General features: G+C 39.1%; 1 protein-coding gene across 1 annotated transcript in view; it reads right to left on the bottom strand.

The window, feature by feature from the left end:
• Nucleotides 1–4,508: 4,508 nt before the first annotated feature.
• The window catches only part of SLC9A2 (solute carrier family 9 member A2), a gene marked incomplete at both ends in the record, with an annotated part of 31,725 nt that continues 18,192 nt past the window's right edge, over nt 4,509–18,041 (bottom strand). Inside the window, 9 exons of the mRNA XM_084226130.1 lie at nt 4,509–4,879; nt 6,901–6,991; nt 8,917–9,048; nt 9,951–10,047; nt 10,628–10,789; nt 12,221–12,291; nt 13,571–13,660; nt 16,204–16,406; nt 17,761–17,978. Coding sequence (XP_084082256.1) covers nt 4,509–4,879; nt 6,901–6,991; nt 8,917–9,048; nt 9,951–10,047; nt 10,628–10,789; nt 12,221–12,291; nt 13,571–13,660; nt 16,204–16,406; nt 17,761–17,978 — 1,435 coding nt within the window. The remainder of the gene's footprint in view (nt 4,880–6,900; nt 6,992–8,916; nt 9,049–9,950; nt 10,048–10,627; nt 10,790–12,220; nt 12,292–13,570; nt 13,661–16,203; nt 16,407–17,760; nt 17,979–18,041) is intronic.

The following is an 18,041-nucleotide window of genomic DNA, read 5'->3' on the forward strand; positions in this document are numbered from 1 at the left end:
GAGAAGCCACCACTATATCCCCCTGCTACCAAAACCTTGCCATGCAAACCCAATACACCACTTCTGCAGACCTTCATTTCTTGTAATTTTATTTCTTCTGAATGTACTCACTGCAGCACCATCACAGAGGTCAGTACAATTCTCATCTTCTGAGAACAAGTGGATTATTGAGCAGATAATGCAGCAACAAAATAGGAGTAGTGTTGTTCGTGACCTGGCTTGCTCATTACTTCAGGTTCTCTGTAGTGCCATAACATTCCTGCTGCTGGGAACCTGTGTGGGTACTGCCAGTGCCAATCTGGTTGTGGGTGTTGCAGGATACCCTTGGGTAAATGATCCTTTACACCCTGGCACTTTGGCATTTGAAAACCCAGGATTTGCTTGTGCTGTTATTGCTATAATATTGAAGACTAATTCACAAAGAGCTGATCATGAATCTTGTAAGAGTGTACTGGAGCCTGAACTTTAAGAATCAAATGATTGTGAATGGAGGTCAGACTGGTTTTAGAAATGAAAGAATATACAGCTTATTTTAAAGGGAAGTCTTTAAAAACTTCTGGTTTAATTTACAAAGAGAAATTAATTCAAAGTTTTAATTATTTTAAATCTCAGTATCAAGGAACTATTTTTTGAGATGTGCTGCACAGTAAGAACCAGTCTTCCATTCTGTCAAATATCTGATAAATGGGAGGTCTTGGAGAGGAAAATTGAAGTAAGCTGAAGTATTTAAAATTTATCTTTCTTTTTTTTTGGCAAAAAATTACTGTTTGAAACAAAACCTGTGGCAATTAGGGTGCCATGTTTATGCACATTAACAAGGATGTTTTTATTGGACCAGAGCTCTTGTGGTACAAAAAGCATTTCAGCATCCAATTTCAAGATCTTTCATCTTTTCTTCAGGGGCTGGGGGATGTTGACAGAACTTGGACAATTTTGGAAATGATGACCAGCTAAAGCATTTCTTGGAGTGTCAGCTGATGTCTGGAATTGGTGGACTTGGCAGCTCTTGAAAAAGTTGGTGCAGGGTGCAGTGTGTTTGCTTCCAGAGAGCCCAAGATGCCCTTAATAACAGAAGGCATGTTATTTTGGCAAAAATTTTAACTTTGTTTTTCCATGTGATTTCTATGTGGCTTTAGTACAGAAGGATATTCTCTAATTTTTAAATTGTTATGTAGCAAGATTTTCTTTTGTTGAACTGGTTTCAGTGGAATTTGCATTATATTTTAGTACAAAAGTAGTACAGCCCTTAAAATCTTAGCTCTTTTGGCAAATTATTCTTGGGTTTTTTTCCAAGTATCTGCCTAAAAAAGGCAGTGGGGTGTCTATCTCCTCTAGGCCTTGTTAGACCTACTTTCTTATCCTATTTTGATTTATAGGCCTCTCAGGAGCTGAGGAGGAAATCCTTAAAACCCTAATTCAGAGTGGAACTGTATTTTCCCACTGTCCCTTAAACTGAACTTTCTTCATCAAAAATGCATTAAAATATCTGTACTGCAGAGTGTACTGGGGAGTCCATCTGGAAGCAAAATATTTGTATGTGGCTTTGGCAAGTTTCCCAGTCACTGCTGAAGATCCAGTTTCCTTGAAAAAGCAAGAAACGTTGTCCCTCCGTCAATACATGACTTTCCCCATCAGATGGTGCTCGAGGACAGATTTATTGGGCATTTCATTCTCCTGCAGACAAACTCTGATACAACATGAAGGATGTCTCCTCTGCGGGGCTCAAGAAAAGTGTTCACGTGTTTTTCCTTTGCAGGAAAGGAAAAAAAAAAAGAAAAAAATAAAAGGCAAAGGCAAACCTCTGACCCAAACCAGAGTGAGAGTTGAATGATAAGGGCTAACTGGAACAACGCCTGTGCCACCTGCTGCTGTCATTGCTACTGAAAAGGAGAGTATCCAGACATCAGTTTCCAGACACGGCAAGGGTCTGATTCAGCAGTAGTGGAAAAGAGCCTGAAAAGGGTGGGAAGAGCAGAAGTGAGGAAGGCAGAGGGTTGCTTGCAAGGACACAGAGTCCCAGAAGATTTGTAATTCTGCTTCACAATATGACCATGCTGGAGATGTGTCTTGATGCTTGTATTCTGTAGATTTCAAGTGCTTTGGAAAGGTAAACCATGCTATCATGTTTTGAAGCACCAAGAGCTTAAGACTGTATTTCATAAAAATGACCTTCAAATTGATGTGCTTGTACTATGGGGCACCACTTTAAGCACAAATAATGTGAGCGTGCCCTGCTTTAATGGGCAACCGGCATAGCAGTAAGGTTCCTGAAACCTGCATTCATTATTTAAAATTGTGCCATAAAAAATAACTGTTTGAAAAAAAAATGAAAGGCAGCTCTCCCCAGACAGAAACCAAGTGCTTGGTCATTACCAGCACACGAACAAGAAAACTCCACAGAGAGTAAACTAAATGTTGATGTGCAACATTTCACATTTATTGATTTGGTCAGATTTTGGATCGCCCTGATATAAAACAGCTAATTTAAACAATCTGATCTGTAAAGAGGATGTTGTCTCAAAACTGAAATCACAACTCAAGGCTTTTTTCTTATTCAAATGTGATCCAAATAATGCAGTGATATAGCATTCCCTGACAATTGTAGAGATGAAAGTACTTTCCCGTTGAAAGACAAATTTAAATTTGTTTTCAAAACTTGCTGGCTTTGCTTGAACCCAAGTTTATTTCCAAACAGGAGATGATCGTTAGAGGACAGCTAAGTATTGATTTCCACAATAATAATTTGTTGAGAATACCCATGAACATTTGACTGAGAATTAGAGGGTTCACAGAGCCATTCCTCTGCAGCTTAGACTTTGCGTTTGCCACACAGCAGAATTTTCCATAGCTTGAACAGAGGAAAAAGACTAAAGGACCTAAGGAAAGAGTTTGGGAAGGTTTGATATTTCAAATACATACATGAAAATAAGTATTTTGGAAATGCTGTTTGAAGAAGGAAACTCTTACATCCCCACTTATCAACCCCCACCCATGAACATTTGAAACAAATCTACTTTGTGGTTTTAAAAGGAAACTCTGATTTTTAATAGTTCTTTCAAAACAAGCTTAAATAAAAAAAAAAAACAATCTTATTGCCCACAGATTTAGAAATGTGCTAATGAAAGAGAAAAGTTATGATTTCACAGTGTACATTCTTCAATGAAAATTGTCAATTTTGTAACAAGTAGAAAGAAAATTATTTCTGCATTGTACTGAAATGTGTATCTGTGCTAAAGCAAGCTCAGTACTTAGATTAAGTGGGACAGAAAGTGCAAATTCCTGAGAGCTACAGTTAAGTATCATTTATTTTAATGCTTCCCATACGCCCTCGAATGGCAGCCATTGATTCTAGGATCAAGAAATCCATGTTATTAAGGTGCACAGGGACTTCAGCTGATTCCAGGGCCCCACTGTGCTACTTTTCTGTAAAAACAAATTAGATGGAACATTCTTGTTCCTTGGAGTGCATAGCTCAGACAAAGAAAAGATTACCTTTCCCCTCTTACAGATGAGGAAACAAAAAGTAAAACAAATTAACCAGGGTCACAAGCACGAGCTTTCTTGAGTCTCAGTGGTCCCTGACTCAAACAGGAGACTGCTCGCTTTGTCTACGCGCAGTGCTCTGCAACTATTCTACTGCTGTGTTTGCATTACATTGCAACCAAGTAACTAAGGTGCAAAAAAGCAATTTTGATTCAAAACATTATTTATCCATTTGAAGTTTTCTGGTTTTAGGCCTTCTGGTGTCCTGCTAAGCGCTCTCAGTTCTTGCTGACATAAGTGAAAGCCAAGGTAATTCAGTTTTTCTTTGGTACCTTTTGAAGGTAACATATTGCCAAAAATTCAGAAAGTAAAAATTCAAGCTATTCAGGTCTTTGTTGCAAGTCCTTTTTTTAAGCCTTATTTGCAATTCCCCTACATCTTGTTTCTTCTCTTCTTCCTCTTTTTCTGCATCAGAGATCTTCGAGCAAACTAGGCTTCAGAAATATATTTATTCTTCTTTAGAAGTCTATATGATAGGTGCATTGTGCAATTTTCAGTGGTATTCATGTTGATGCTCTGGTTAAAACAAGTATTGGTTATAAATAAAATCTGAAATGATACACAAATTTGGGGGTATTTTTAAGAATCTATTCATCACTGGACTTTCAACAATGACTTCAATGGAAAACTGGGTATTGAACCTTCGTGACTTGGTTCCATGAGAGATGATGTGATAAGGCACATTTCCATACTATTTTTACAGTGGAAATAATGTAATTAAATTAAAGCATTGCCATAAGTTATTTGTAAAAGAGATATATCATTTTTTGTATCTTTAACGCTGCAATTGCTGCAGTATTCCTTTCACTTAGTTAATGGAGTTGACTTAACTCGAATGGAAGTGGTTAGACCCAGATGGAGGCTTGTTTTGTTATTTTAATGGATCCCACAGTCTGATCAGATCGTTTAGAATCCTGACTCAGTATGTCCATGGTTTATTATCAATAGTTCTCCTTTGGCTATGTTCAGTACAGCTGGTTCTCAGGCTTATTTCTCTGCCTGTCACCTTGCGATGCCTGCCTAACTAGCCGTGGTGGTGGCATAGGTCTTGCTGACCCATGGTCTGCAGTCAAATCTTCCCTGCTCAAAGTGCCAAATCTTGGTCTCGTCAGCAGTGGCTGCCTGAATGCAATGGATGGCTGAGGCAAGGTGCTTGGGTCCTGCTGCTCTCCTCGTCCGTCCTGGCTCCCGTCAACTTCGTTCTTCCATTCCACCCTAAACTCAGGTAGTGGCCTCTGTTGTCTCAGTCTCTGGTCTCTCAAGATTTTCCCTGCTCTGGGCCTTAGATTGAGCACTGTGGTAGCAGCATCCAGCTCAGAGTCACTGCTGTCACCCACTGTTAATTGAAAACAAAAGTATAGTTTTAGGTGTAGAATATAACTGTTTCAGGAGTATTTGAGTAACAGCACACAGAGCCCTTGCAGTCATAGAATAAAGTTTCCCCATATTTTTCTATATTCAGTGCTTTCTGATTAGACCCAGGACAGCCTCTTAACTCTGCCAAAACAGGGGATAGATTTGACTTAAAAACATCCCTACCCTCAAAAATGTGATTTTTAGAAAGGCCTCACTCAGCTGCTCCTTGATTGCCAAGTGGTCCCTTGATTGAAGCGGCATTTTCCCAGTTCTGGAAAATTTCCAGTTCTCTGGACAGAAAAAACTGCATCTCTCTGAGCTTAGGGTCTAGTCCCTGCTTACATCCAAGTAGGATACCAAAATGAGATTTCTCAGCCCCACATCTCATGAAATTTAAACTGAGAGGCATTTCTAGAGCACAAGATGAACAGGGGCTCTAGAAACTTGACTTTTGAAAAGGACATCAATACTCTTACCAGGCAAAGGATCTCTCAAGGTCAATGTACGGATGGGTGGAAATATCCCATCCTTAATAAGGCTGAATGTAAGACATGAAACAGAATCAACAGGGCAAATCTTATAGGTCGCAAGTGCTGCAGACTCTTCCTCCCACTCAGAGCAGGGTAGAATATGCTCCAGGGAAAGGTGGCATCATTGCTTAGAGAATGCCCTTAAATGATCATTGCCAGGTAAACCAAGCTGGAGATAGTCTGGATGTGCACATGTGCATATATTTTTCCCCATCAGACTTCTTTAAAAAGAATTAGCATCTTCATCAAAACTTGCACACTTGAGTAATTTGATAATTATTTTAACAATGAACGAGTCAGATTTGTTCTTAGACTTAAATCAGATATGATGTTTTAAATACATCAAAGTAAACAACTGTGCAACTGTCATATGAACAAATTAGATTAGTAGCCTTCATGTTATTTCTTTTAAAAAGGTGAGGAAGGGGTCAACAAACTATATCACCATGTAATTGTCCATTCACCCAGATAATTATATATCAAGGCAGGTCTTCATCAGACTGTGTTTTCAGGCTTTTTCCCTTCTAAATATGTCAAATAATATATTTTTTGACAATTTAATAATCTGGAGGCATATTTTCTCTTTAATGCTAGGTGACAGTAGGTGACCTCTGCAGACTAACTACAGAATAAAAGGCATCCTACACTCAGGAGAGCAATGATATCACTATTAACAGACAAAAGCACAGTCTATTGTTAAATTAATTGGGAATAGTGGAAAACTAATTGGGGTGGAGATCAGGAAATTTTAGAAACTCTGCACAGGTTTCTTCTTCCCAGCAAGAGATCATTATGACAGCTTATCATGAAAGAAAATGCTCCCGAGTATAAGCATGGTAATGAAACCAGTATCAAAAGTAAGATATAGAATTGGGCAAAGTTTTCACATCAAATATTGTGCTCCAGCAGATTTTAAATTTTTTTTTTTTTGTTAGAACTCAAGAACTACACTATGAAACATTTGTGAGTTTAGGCAGAGGAAAAAAGTTAACAATTTGGTTATAAACCTTGTAAACCACAGCATTTTGAGTTCTTCATGAGAACAATAAACTAGATCTAATGTCCTCATTACCCACTCTGGTTTGCTTCTCAGAGCAGTGTCCTCTACCCTGACCCCAGAGAGAAAAGAACCAAATAGGTTCATAATCCAGGAGGGATATCTGGATTATGGAATAAAGATGAGAAGAATGAGCCATGGCAGTGTTCCTGGTGCAGAAGTGCAGCAGGCAGCTGCCTGCTGACATGAGGAGATGTGCTGGGAGGACTATGCCAGTATGGGACAGGAAGTGAGAATTCCCCACAAAACCCTGCTGTCCAGGGCATTTCTCTGCACTCACATTTCTGCTTTAAGACACACTGTTTTAAATGCTCTAGTTTGCTTATTTCTCTGTATTATCCCTGGAAAAACCTTCCTTCTATGTAAGCAACATGACTGCAGCACAACAAGAGAAAAGCATAAAAATTCCATTACCTCTGGAAGATGTTTTATTTCTCACTCGTAGTTTCTCTGGGAGTTTAGTGTTTTTAGGAAGTGAAAGAAATCTTTTTGTATTTGCTGCAGCCTGCATGCAAAGAAAACCAAAACATTTTAAGTCACTGCAGCCTAGTGGACCTGCATAATGCATGTTAAGATACACAACTGAGGCTTGAACAGGTTTCTGTAGCTAAAGGGCTGGAGAGTAGTTTTGAATTAGCTAATATGTGATCTTTTACTACACACTCAGTGCTGATTGCTGGCTGAAGGCTGTGCTAACCAAGGTAAAGACTGAATAATCTCAAGCAGTTTAATCAAATGAAAACCTAGTGAAATGCCCTCTGAGATCAGAGTTAATAAATGTATGGTCTCTAACCTCAACCTTGCCTGCACAAGCTTTCCTCAGGAAGGCAAATGCCACAAGCACGGCACTTTGTGCAGCTTAAAACTTGTTTAAAACTTTTTATTAGTCAGCTGCAAAAATCTGGGTGAGACTGTAGCTTGGACTCAAGAACTAATCTGCATTCTGATCCTGCAAGCACTTTATACATATAAATGACTTTATACAGTTGACTAGTCACACTGAAGTTGATGAGGAAGTTAGGCACCAGCATGATCATTTACCAGTTCAGGGCACAAAATCCTTGTTTTCCCCAGACTAAGATTTAAAGGCTCTGGGAACAGACCACACTTCATTCTTCTAGAACATGAGAGGTACTTTCCAGGACAAGTTGCTTTTTTTTAAAATTCAAAAGTTTCTCAAGGTCATCCTTTCTTACATTTGCTACACAGATTTTTAAAATCTTTACAGTCTACCAGCTCTCCTATGCTAATACCATTACTTGTGGCAGACCCAAGGGGAACCTGAAAGGAAATTTATTTTCCCTTAGAGATTTTTCCTCTTTGGATTTTTATTATTTTCCTCTTTCTCCTCTTCCCTCTGTGGAGGATTTATCCAAGGATAATTATTCCTAAAATTATAGCTGGTGTGTTTTAGAAAGTTATCAGACATCCTTTTTCTTCCCCTGCCCCAAAAGTCCTGCTGAGTCTGCTCACTATTACACACAGTAAATAATTTAATTGTATGAAAAAGATAACATATGTAACTGTGGTTAAGAAGAAAAAAAATCCTTCAGGAACAGTCTTGTTGTCATAATTAACACCACAGTAGCTCTGGTAATGACCACCTAATGAGACATTATCAGCCTTTTGGAGACATTATTCCAGCCTCCACTGCTGAAGGACAACTGTATCAGTGAAGACAACAGTCACTAAATACTCCTGTAACATGAAAATACATATTCACAGATGGCTAATTTCCTTGATACCTGATATGGCCCAAAGGATCAGTTTCCCTGCCTAATTAGTGTGCTCCATTCCAATAAGGTTGGAAGTTTTGAACTGCAGGATTGCATCAGAGAGGCAAATATTATCATGCCACAGCAATCCTTGGAAGTGGAAACAGTTTTCCTAACCAGTGTCAAAATCTGAAGGCCTGACTACATTTTATGAATACTAAAGAGCATACAATATTTTTCAAGTGAAGAGCTTGCACTGACTGGTGTGGTCAAAAGTCCTCTCCTATATTTTGGAGCTTATTATAAGAAGATTTTCTATCTCAAAGTCATTTTTAACCTTTAATCATCACACTTCATCAAAATACTAATAGAGAATATTGATCATACCTACATTGTGTACAGAGCCTGTCCAGCTTCTCTGAGGTAAAATTATGGCAGCAGATCCCAGTCCCATATCACATTCTACAAGACTGCAGCCTTGCTGAAGGTGTCAATGCAAATTAAGGGGCTCATGTGTGCAGCTCAAGGTGTAAGTGTGATATTACATGTGCAGTTGTCTTTCAAATTCAGGATTTATCCCTGAATGTCAGAAGATTGCTTTTTCTGCATGACAGTTAGCTACAAAGAGCTGCTTTCAATACAAATTAAAATTAAAAAAAAAAAAACTGACAAAAAAAAAAAAAAAAAGCCAAAAAACAGCACAAGCTGCAAGTACCGGTCTTTCCCTTGACAGGCTGTTGGTTTTCCTCAGGCTCTCCCGAAGGCTGTGCCGGCGACGGATCAGAATTTCTTTGGCCTGCTTCTCACTTGCGTCTGCAGCCAGGCTATGTCGGTTGTAGGACATTGTCTGAAACGGAAAAGCAGTGATCACAGCCTGGAAAGCATGATGTCAAATGTGCTGGACTGTATGAACAGGTAAAAACAGGCTTTTTGCTTTAATAAGCATCATAAATCCTTGTGAACAAGATCGTATTGCAGATGATTAAGAACAAGAACAATAATTATGCTGAGAATGTTTTTATTCATCTGCTTCACAACCACCTGGGTTTTTTTTTGTTGTTTGTTTTGGTTCATTTTTTTTTAACCTGCTGATATTTATAATGAAAGACAAAATGGAAGAAGCTGGCTTAACACCGTGTTTACCCCCACACTGTAGTAGCTTGGTCAGTATGTCAGCAGAGGACACATATTTGAAAGTGATGAGTCCCCTAGAGGGAAGTCATTTTTACCTCCAGGAAGCTGAAGCTTGCTCAGTTTTTGAATGTTTTCCAAGGGCTCAGGCATTCAAACTACTTAGCCACAGGAGGACAAATGTGAAATGTCCTTTTGCTTTTATTTCACTATTTTTTCAGTTTATCATCTCTGCTCTTAATACAAACATTTTCACAACTGGAGGCAAATAGGAAATCTAATCCCATATCATGAAGTGACCAATATACTGATACAAGCAGACAATGTTGGGTTGAATTGGCAGCTATGATCCTACTTTAATACTGTGGTTGCATCAGAGGTAATAAGACAAAAACATTAAGCTTTATCAATAGTATAAGATCAAGTATTTACACAGAGGAATGTGAATATGCTACTGTACATATGAGAGGATATAGATTCAAGACAACAGAGGTAAATAAGAGCATTATTTGTTATTATACGATAGAGCAGATGTACCAGCTCAAAGATGTGTTAAGAAGATAATCAGTATATTACAAGAGCAGTGGGATATTTATGTAGGCAAAAGTTCATCCTTACTCGGTGTCGTATTTGGTAGAGATTCTTTGTTAATATTTCTCGCATGTTTTCCATTTCAGTGGGAGAAAGGGGCTTTATCTTGCCTTCATGATAGTCACTGTGGCAGAATAAAAAAAAGGAAAATAGGGGAGAGGGGGAGAGAGAGAGGGAGGGAGAGAGAGAGAGAATTTTTTTATTTTTATGGTCAGGAATGACATTTGAATTATTTTCTTTGTTAGAGGTGGAAACATTTCAAAACAACCAAGTAATAGGTGAAAATGTAACATGCAGAAATGAAATCCTGATTTCATTTGAATCTGCAGTAAGATGTAAAATGTGATAAAAATTACAGTAATTTGTACACTGTATTTAGGTACTATTCAAAATGCCCCTGGGGCTTCCCTTGTAGCTGTTCTCAGTAGGCAGGCAGGCATGGTTCGAGTGCCCCTCTGCTCTGCAGGGCAGATGGATGTGCCAGCGAGCAGCTGTCCCAGCAAAACGACACACGCCGGAAGAACACAGCACTTCACCTGAAGCTACAGGCAAAAGGCTCTTGTTTCACATCCTCTCGCTGTTCTGGTGACATTAGGACACACAGAATCCCAACTCAAAGTGATCATCCTGCCTACAGCCCGGGCTGTGAAATAAATTGTGTGACCCAGCTGAGCCGCTTGGGCGTGCTGGCATTGCTCGCTTACCTGAGAGACACTGACGATGGCACCTTGCTTATCATTCCACTCTCTGCCATCTCAATGGCATGCTTGATCTCTAGCTTCTTGTATAAAGAAACGATGCTGGATTTGGGCTGGTTCTCACGGATTAGAAGTCTTCGCAGGTATTTATTGTCAAACTTTTTAAACCTGTACATGAGGCAAACCAGCCCAACCAGTTAATTCCTACTGTGCATAGTTAAGGAAAGCCAATATATTGCAGTTAATGAAATTTTAAAGGACTTTATTGTCTGGGACTGTGTCTGTTCATGTTAACAACCTAATGCTGAGTAACCTAAGAAAGGGTCAATTTCCACTTCACTTCAGATAGTCTTAGTAGGTTAGATAGGTTAATATATTAATGGGCAGTCTCCCTAGAAGCAACTTTAAACTTTTGGTATTCTGTTATTACAAAATATTATTTTTAATTCTCTGTTTCCATCAAGACAAAGAGAACATTAAATATTTACTGTAATAACAAATAAAAGGCCAAAATTTGCATCAACTGCTTTTTCTTTGAAATTTTAGCCTGCTTTAGTAAAACTTTAGAAGTTGTCCCTTTCTCTAAAGCAACTGCACCCTCTTGGATGCTTAGTGAAAAAATATTGATTACAGCTGGTGTTGATTTTGTTTGTCAGAAAATATTTTGCCCTCCAGACATTCTGAAATTATTCTTGAATTTGGGTGTGAAGGTCATGAAGAGTTGGAACTCTCCATAGCTCTGCAATCTTTTCATTAAAGATCTCACACAGACTGGAGGAGAACCAGGCTAAGTAAAGAAAAGTTGCACCCATGTCACACATCCGTCAGGAAAGCGTCCTCACTGTGTCACCCCCAAGTCATTTGGAGAGGGCTCTCCTCAGCCATTCCTGCTGGTGCTGTTCTCTCTTTATATAAAACACTTAAATTCTTCTTGGAGCAGAGACTAGAGGGCGCTGAGCAGTGCCCATGCTTTGGGTCTAAAGAATTTGGACGTAAAAGGAATTAGATCCAACCTAATGATGATGATGATTCAGCAGATAAAGTAAAAATATGAATTATTCAGATATTGCCAGGGGTAATCTTCTTAACTGATACTAAGTCTTAAGGAATACCATCAAGAGCTGTGGAGCTGCCTGCCATTAGGACCTCTCATGTATCTCATGCCAGCTGCTGCCTTGATCTTTCTAGAGGAAATCCACTAGCTTTTGTATGTTTACTGTCAAACAGGAAACTAACCCATCACTTAACTGCCCTAAGAAATACAGCTTGCAGGAGGACAGCTGGGTGGGAAAAAAGGCTCAGCAGACATACAGGAAATGCTCTGCAACAGTCAGAATCATGCACCCTCAGAAGGTACCATCCTTCACCCTGGGATCAGAGGGCTGCCTCTCTTCCCAGCTGGAGATTCTGTTCTACTTGCTTGTGGTTTAGTAAAAGACATTGTTTTGCTACTTTCCCTTTGAAACCCACATGTTCTAAAAACAACCATATGCTTTCAAGAATAAATGCTGAAAATGAAATGTGATGCCCAACAGCCTTTGTTTGTTGCTGCAGAGCCGTTTCAACCTCTGCTGCATAACAAAGAGTTTCCATTCTTACTTATCTCTCCAAAAGTTGTGACCCCAGTGTCCACACACATCTTCAATTCCAGTCTTCACATGGTCAAAGAACTAAAAGAAAACATTGGTTCATTACATAAACTTACAGACATCACTTTCCTTGTCCTTAGACCCTCTTAGTTTCCAACTTATTTTAAACATCTAGTCACAACTCAGGACAATGCTTCAGTCCTACCAAAAGCAGTCCAAACCAAGCTCAAAGAATCTGTTTCTTTCCCCCTGAATCTTCCTTAGCTCACAGCCACAAAAGGACAGAAGTTAGTTGCTAATTTCCTCAATGTCAATCTTGCTCAGCTCCTGCCTGAAACTTAAGGTTTTTCCCATATTTTCACTTACTTGAAATTCCCTAACCACTCACTGTTATGCCTGGAACTTCCCCAGGCCTGACAGTGAGGCAAGTATGACTCTGTGGAGAAGAGAATCTCAGAGGACAGAAGCTCCCTACATCAGCACCAGCCCCTCAGGATGCACAGACAGAACCAAGAGCCAGCATTAGGTCCCGAGATCCTATTTTAGGAATTTGTATCATCTTAAAGCATCCTGTCCACCTAATATTAGAAACACACTCTTCCTGAGTGTCAATTAGGAAAAACTGAATCAGTTCAGCTAAGGTCTCACTTGATCCCAGAGGCAGCATGTTTGCTTTTCATTCAGGAACCATCACAGGGGTTTCTCAGTCTCAGGGAAAAACCCTGGTAGACATGTCCAAAGGATAAGCTCTAAAAGGACAGACTTTTAGATGCCTAGATTGGCTTCTTTCCCAAATGTGGCCCTTACTATTTTTCCCTTTTGAAATTTCAAACCATTTGCCTCAGGTATGCTGCAAGGAGAAATGCATTCAAGAAGATGCATGGCTAATAATCTGCAACAATTGGAGACACACATGTACCAAACACATATTCATAAACAGGTTGATGATGTATGAGTTTAGTAAGTTTAAGAGTGTGTTTAAGACAAGTTTGCATTGTTTAATTAGATTAAATCAAATGCAGTATAATGTAATTAAATAAAGCCAAAGGTTTCCTGATGTAGCTGAATTATAAAATAACATGTATCTCTTGTGGGAAATAAACTACAGAAAGTTAATTTACTTCTAGATCTGAACAATTAAAAAAGTGGGAGATTCCAAAATAAGGACATGTAACAATCATTTTTGTAATTGCCAAAAGTTAAACATAAACTTTACATTTATTGTGCTTATAACAGCTATCAAAAAGAATTCTAGTACACCCTCTCCATAATACTGATGCTGAATGCTTGTCTGTCTGAACGTGACTAGGAATTTCATCTATACCAGGGTTTCACCCATGATACTGAAGCTGCAACATACCCTGTTATAAATCTCTTCACTGACAGCAGGCTGCTTTTTATTTGACCTTTTGACATCAAGAAACTCCACGAGTGGGCGAATTGTTATTCCCTGTGAAGAAAAATAGAACATAATCATTATAAAAGTGAATTCATTCTTTTGATTAGCAGGTTTTGTACTTAGCTATGAAGTCCTTGTCAGCTCAGACTCCATTAATGCAACAGGAGGAAGAAAGGGGCACCCTAGAACTGAGAGTTCCAAGAGGGCCAACCTAACAGAAACTATCAGGAATACATCACCTATCCCATCCATAGTAATTTTAAACTTTCTTTTTTCAGTTTTGTTATGTGTTAGAAAAACATGAATTAATAAACTGATTACCAATTTCAAAATGAACACGTAAAGTACTCTTTTTTAGTACTTATATCCAAAATAGGTATTCAAAGATACGTAAAACAGTACTATAATGGATATCTATCATGAAACTATGTTTTTTTGTAAATATGTATCCTTGCCTGACCATTCTCAGAGAAAGAACAAAAAGTTTTGGCTATTCCCTGAATGATATAATGATTTTCAACAAATATTTGTGGAAGAATTAAGATAATTTGTTTACTTGTACAGACACACTGGCACAGGGGAGAGGAATGAATCTCCTGTGGTGTTGAAATCAGTCCCTACTATCCCAGACACCCAGGTCACATTTCTTTTCGTAAATGAATCAAGCTTTATTTTAAAAGTAGTTAGGTTTCTTTGCCCCATTGCTCATAATGGAACACTCATCTTGAATCTTATTGTTCTGATAATTAGAAAGCTGCTTCTTAATTGCATCATGGTCACTGTGTACCACTTTGTTCTTGTGCCAACATTTGTCTTTTTAGTTTAAACAGTGTTCACTCCCTCATATAAACAGTAATTATATTCCCTCTTCTCCTTCATCTTGCTAAGGCCAAGGAATCCTGGTGTCCTTTCCCATGACAGGCTTACCAGTCCCCTGATCACTCCAGAATGTACCACCATGCTCTAATAGAAATACCTGTCTCAAGTGTTGTGTCCCAAGATCACATTTGCCTTTCTTCTGTCCCCACTGTATCATTGACTTAAAATCTACCCAATTACCAACTAGTGCATCTGCATCTTTTTCCCTTTCTATTTTTTTCCAAATCAAAGAAAAATTCCTGGTAAGAAAGTCTTTGCAAGAACACATTTGCCCACATTACTCATTCTGTTCCTTTCATATTGGCCCTCAGCTCTTTCTACAGGTTACTCTATCTCACTGTCACCCTGAGAACACTTTTCAAAACCTGTCATCAAGAAACATCAGCAACAAAAACTCCTACATCTATGTGCCATGGTCAGTTAACAAGAGTATTAACTTATCCTTGAGGAATTCCTTTAATAATATCTCATCAGCCTATTATCTGGCCAGGGAGGTTGAACACTTGAGCAGGTGCCCAGGGAGGCTGGCTATCTCCATCCATCAATATCTTCAGAACTCAGCTTGACATGGCCCTGAGGAACATTATCTGACTCGAGGGTTGCCTTGCTTTGAGCACAGGGTTGGACTAGAGACCCCCAGGGATCCTTTCTGACCCAAAGGACAATTTGCTTCTACTTCCATTTAAAGGAGGAACTGTAAGCTCCTTCTTCATTTATCTTACAGTCATCCTAATGTCAATCTAAACCTCAGTTTGAGTAGTTATATAGCAATATCCTCTGTAGCCCCCTCCCCACAGATTTTACAACAGTCCAGTTAAATGAGATTACTCTAGAAAATAAACTGCCTTATGAACAAATGATACCAGCTCTTTCTTTGACAAATCATTTTGCATCTCACAGCACATACATTTATCTCCATATTTTAAATTATTCTGTCCTTCAAAATTAGTTTTCACAGCTAAAGTCAACTAACTGATCTCTACCTTGCCCCTTTTCCTGAGGATGAGCACAGATGCTTGCTTCCCACAGCAACTTTTTCCATGTAAAAGGCAGAGCAACAAAATTCTATATTTTTTTCCTACAGACCTGAAATTTCATTAATAGCCACTCACATCTCTCTCACTGCTCTGGATAATGACCAGTCTGATATGCTTATCTGATGGGCTTGGCCTCCTCTACATTTTGCAGGTTTCAGTCTCTTGCTCACCCTTGACGAGGCCTCCATGGCCAGGTGGTCATCAGAGAAAAGTTCTTCATGTTCTAACACACACCTGGTGCTTTTTTAGGGCTGTCCAGCTGGTTTGCAGCATCACTTCCTAACATCCAGACTCCAGTTAACCTGTCTGGGCCCTCAGTGTCTTTAGCTCACTGTGCACTACATGCAACACTGAAGTTCTGGGTGAACACACAAATTTAAACATTCTAGAAAAAGGAATTAGTGCTGAGGCTGTGCCCAGATTATCTTTTGTCTCGACTCCAAACTTACTAGTCTTAAATACTTAGTACTACTTATATGTTAGCATAAGTACTTGATATCTGGCATACTTTTGCTACCTGCCTGTGGTATGCAAAGCATTTTTTCTACCATGACTATGGCAAGTACCTTCAAGTATGTTCCTTACAGTAATTAAGTTAGAAAATTTCATTTTCTACCCATGAGAGGTACTTATTTACAACTTGTCAGGGAAAGAAGTAGTTCAGAAGAAAGGTACTACCTGAATGAAAACGGTAAAGAATATCACCACGATAACAGCAGTGATGAACAATTTCTTCCTGGGAAACACAGCAGGAGGAAGCAGAAATACAAGTGAAAAACAAATTGCTCCTCGGAGACCTCCATAGGCAATAATAAATTGGTCCTTGAAAGTGAGAGGTATTGTCCGGAATACATTAATGATCTGAGTCAGAACAAAAACACCTGAGGGAAAAAAACAGAAATACAGAGAGGAGGGGGGAAAAGGGAACTTCAGAACTAGCCCATGATGCTACTATTTAAAAACACTTCCATTTGCTTCTTACCTTTTATTTGCTTCTTCAATATATATTATTGAAGAAATGGAACATTACTTAGCAGCTTGAAATACCATAATATTAAATGAAAAAGCCTTAGGAACATCATTTTGAATATATTTAGTGAGCTAAACACTTCCAGTCAGATGGATTTAGGACCTGAAGCAGCTAATAGATCTCCACAAGACAGCTACCTGCTAGACTACACCTCTAAAACAGCAATAATTCTCTGTGTCAGTATAGGCCAAGACTCCTAATTGCTTTTTCACTGCATTTGAGGGGATTTTGAAAACTGGTTTGTCTCCACCATCAATCTGTGCTTTGAGCCCTGAAAATTCCCGTTCACTCAATTTTACCCACACAGACATGAAGGACGCAGGACTGGGCATGGGGGGACAAGACACCAGTGCATGCTGGTGTACCTTGGGAAAAGGTTCCAGGGATGTGGCAGACTGGAGTAAAGGAATAAAGGCAGGTGAAAGGAGCAAGCACGGGGGGAAGAGCTGGGTGCCAGTCAGGGTGTTTGGCTGCTTTTCAGCATCAAGTATTGACTGTGGGGTTGCAGGTGCAGTAGGAAAATAGTCCAGGTTTCTGCTCTGGAAGGAGACTTGGGAGCTGGATTAGAGCACGACGCACCTTTACACATGCAGGGACTGGATCATTAGAGATGAAGCTGGGGAGAGGAGCAGATTTAAGACCTACCAGCCTGCCCTGCACGTAGCTCTCTACATAAAAGAAAAAGAGCTAGTACTGCAAATTCAGGAGGGATCAGTTTCTTGCAGGAGTTTTTCTTTACACTTCAATTACAGCATTTTCTGGTTTGATACTATTCTTGTCAATGACTGTGAAAATCCCAAAGCTAGTAAACATAAATTAAAAACAAAACAAAAACAAAAACAAAAACAAAGGAAAAAATCCCACAAACAAACAAACATCCCCCCCAACCTTTTTATTTCCTGAATGACTGCTAATTCCTTTTAGCAAAATTTGCTTATTTGTAAATAAATGTTTACTTAAATACATGTATTGTGATTAACAAGCAGACTGCCTCTCACTTTCCGTGAGCAGGATCAGGGCAAAACTGATTTTTAGGTTCCATTTTAGGGAAAGGTGGAAGCTGACCCTGTGATATGGGGCATGTTACTAATGCAAAAACCATTCCACAAACTGATGGGTCTCTGTCTACTTTCTGACATTTTCTACTTGACAAGAGATAAAATATTTCACTTGCAAAGAATACTGATCCATAGAGACTTGCTTACCCAGTGCCCTCCAGATTAAACAGAAGAGGAGGGTGAAGCTAACAAAGGCCCAGTTCCACTCATGGTTCTTCCCAACTGTAGACACACCCATGAAGATGAAGATTAAAGTCTCACTGACACTGCTCAACATCTTCATGAAATATTTTATCGTTGTGTAGGATTTCTGAGAAACATTTTCCTCCACGTATTTATTCATGGTCATGGCACAAGCTGTAATCCTGAAAGGCAAATATTATCACATATTTCATGGGCTTTTTTTTTTTTCAGCCTCTCTTATATCT

The sequence above is a fragment of the Fringilla coelebs genome, assembly GCF_963513975.1.
Source record: "Fringilla coelebs genome assembly, chromosome: 2".
Classification (NCBI taxonomy): Eukaryota; Metazoa; Chordata; class Aves; order Passeriformes; family Fringillidae; genus Fringilla; species Fringilla coelebs.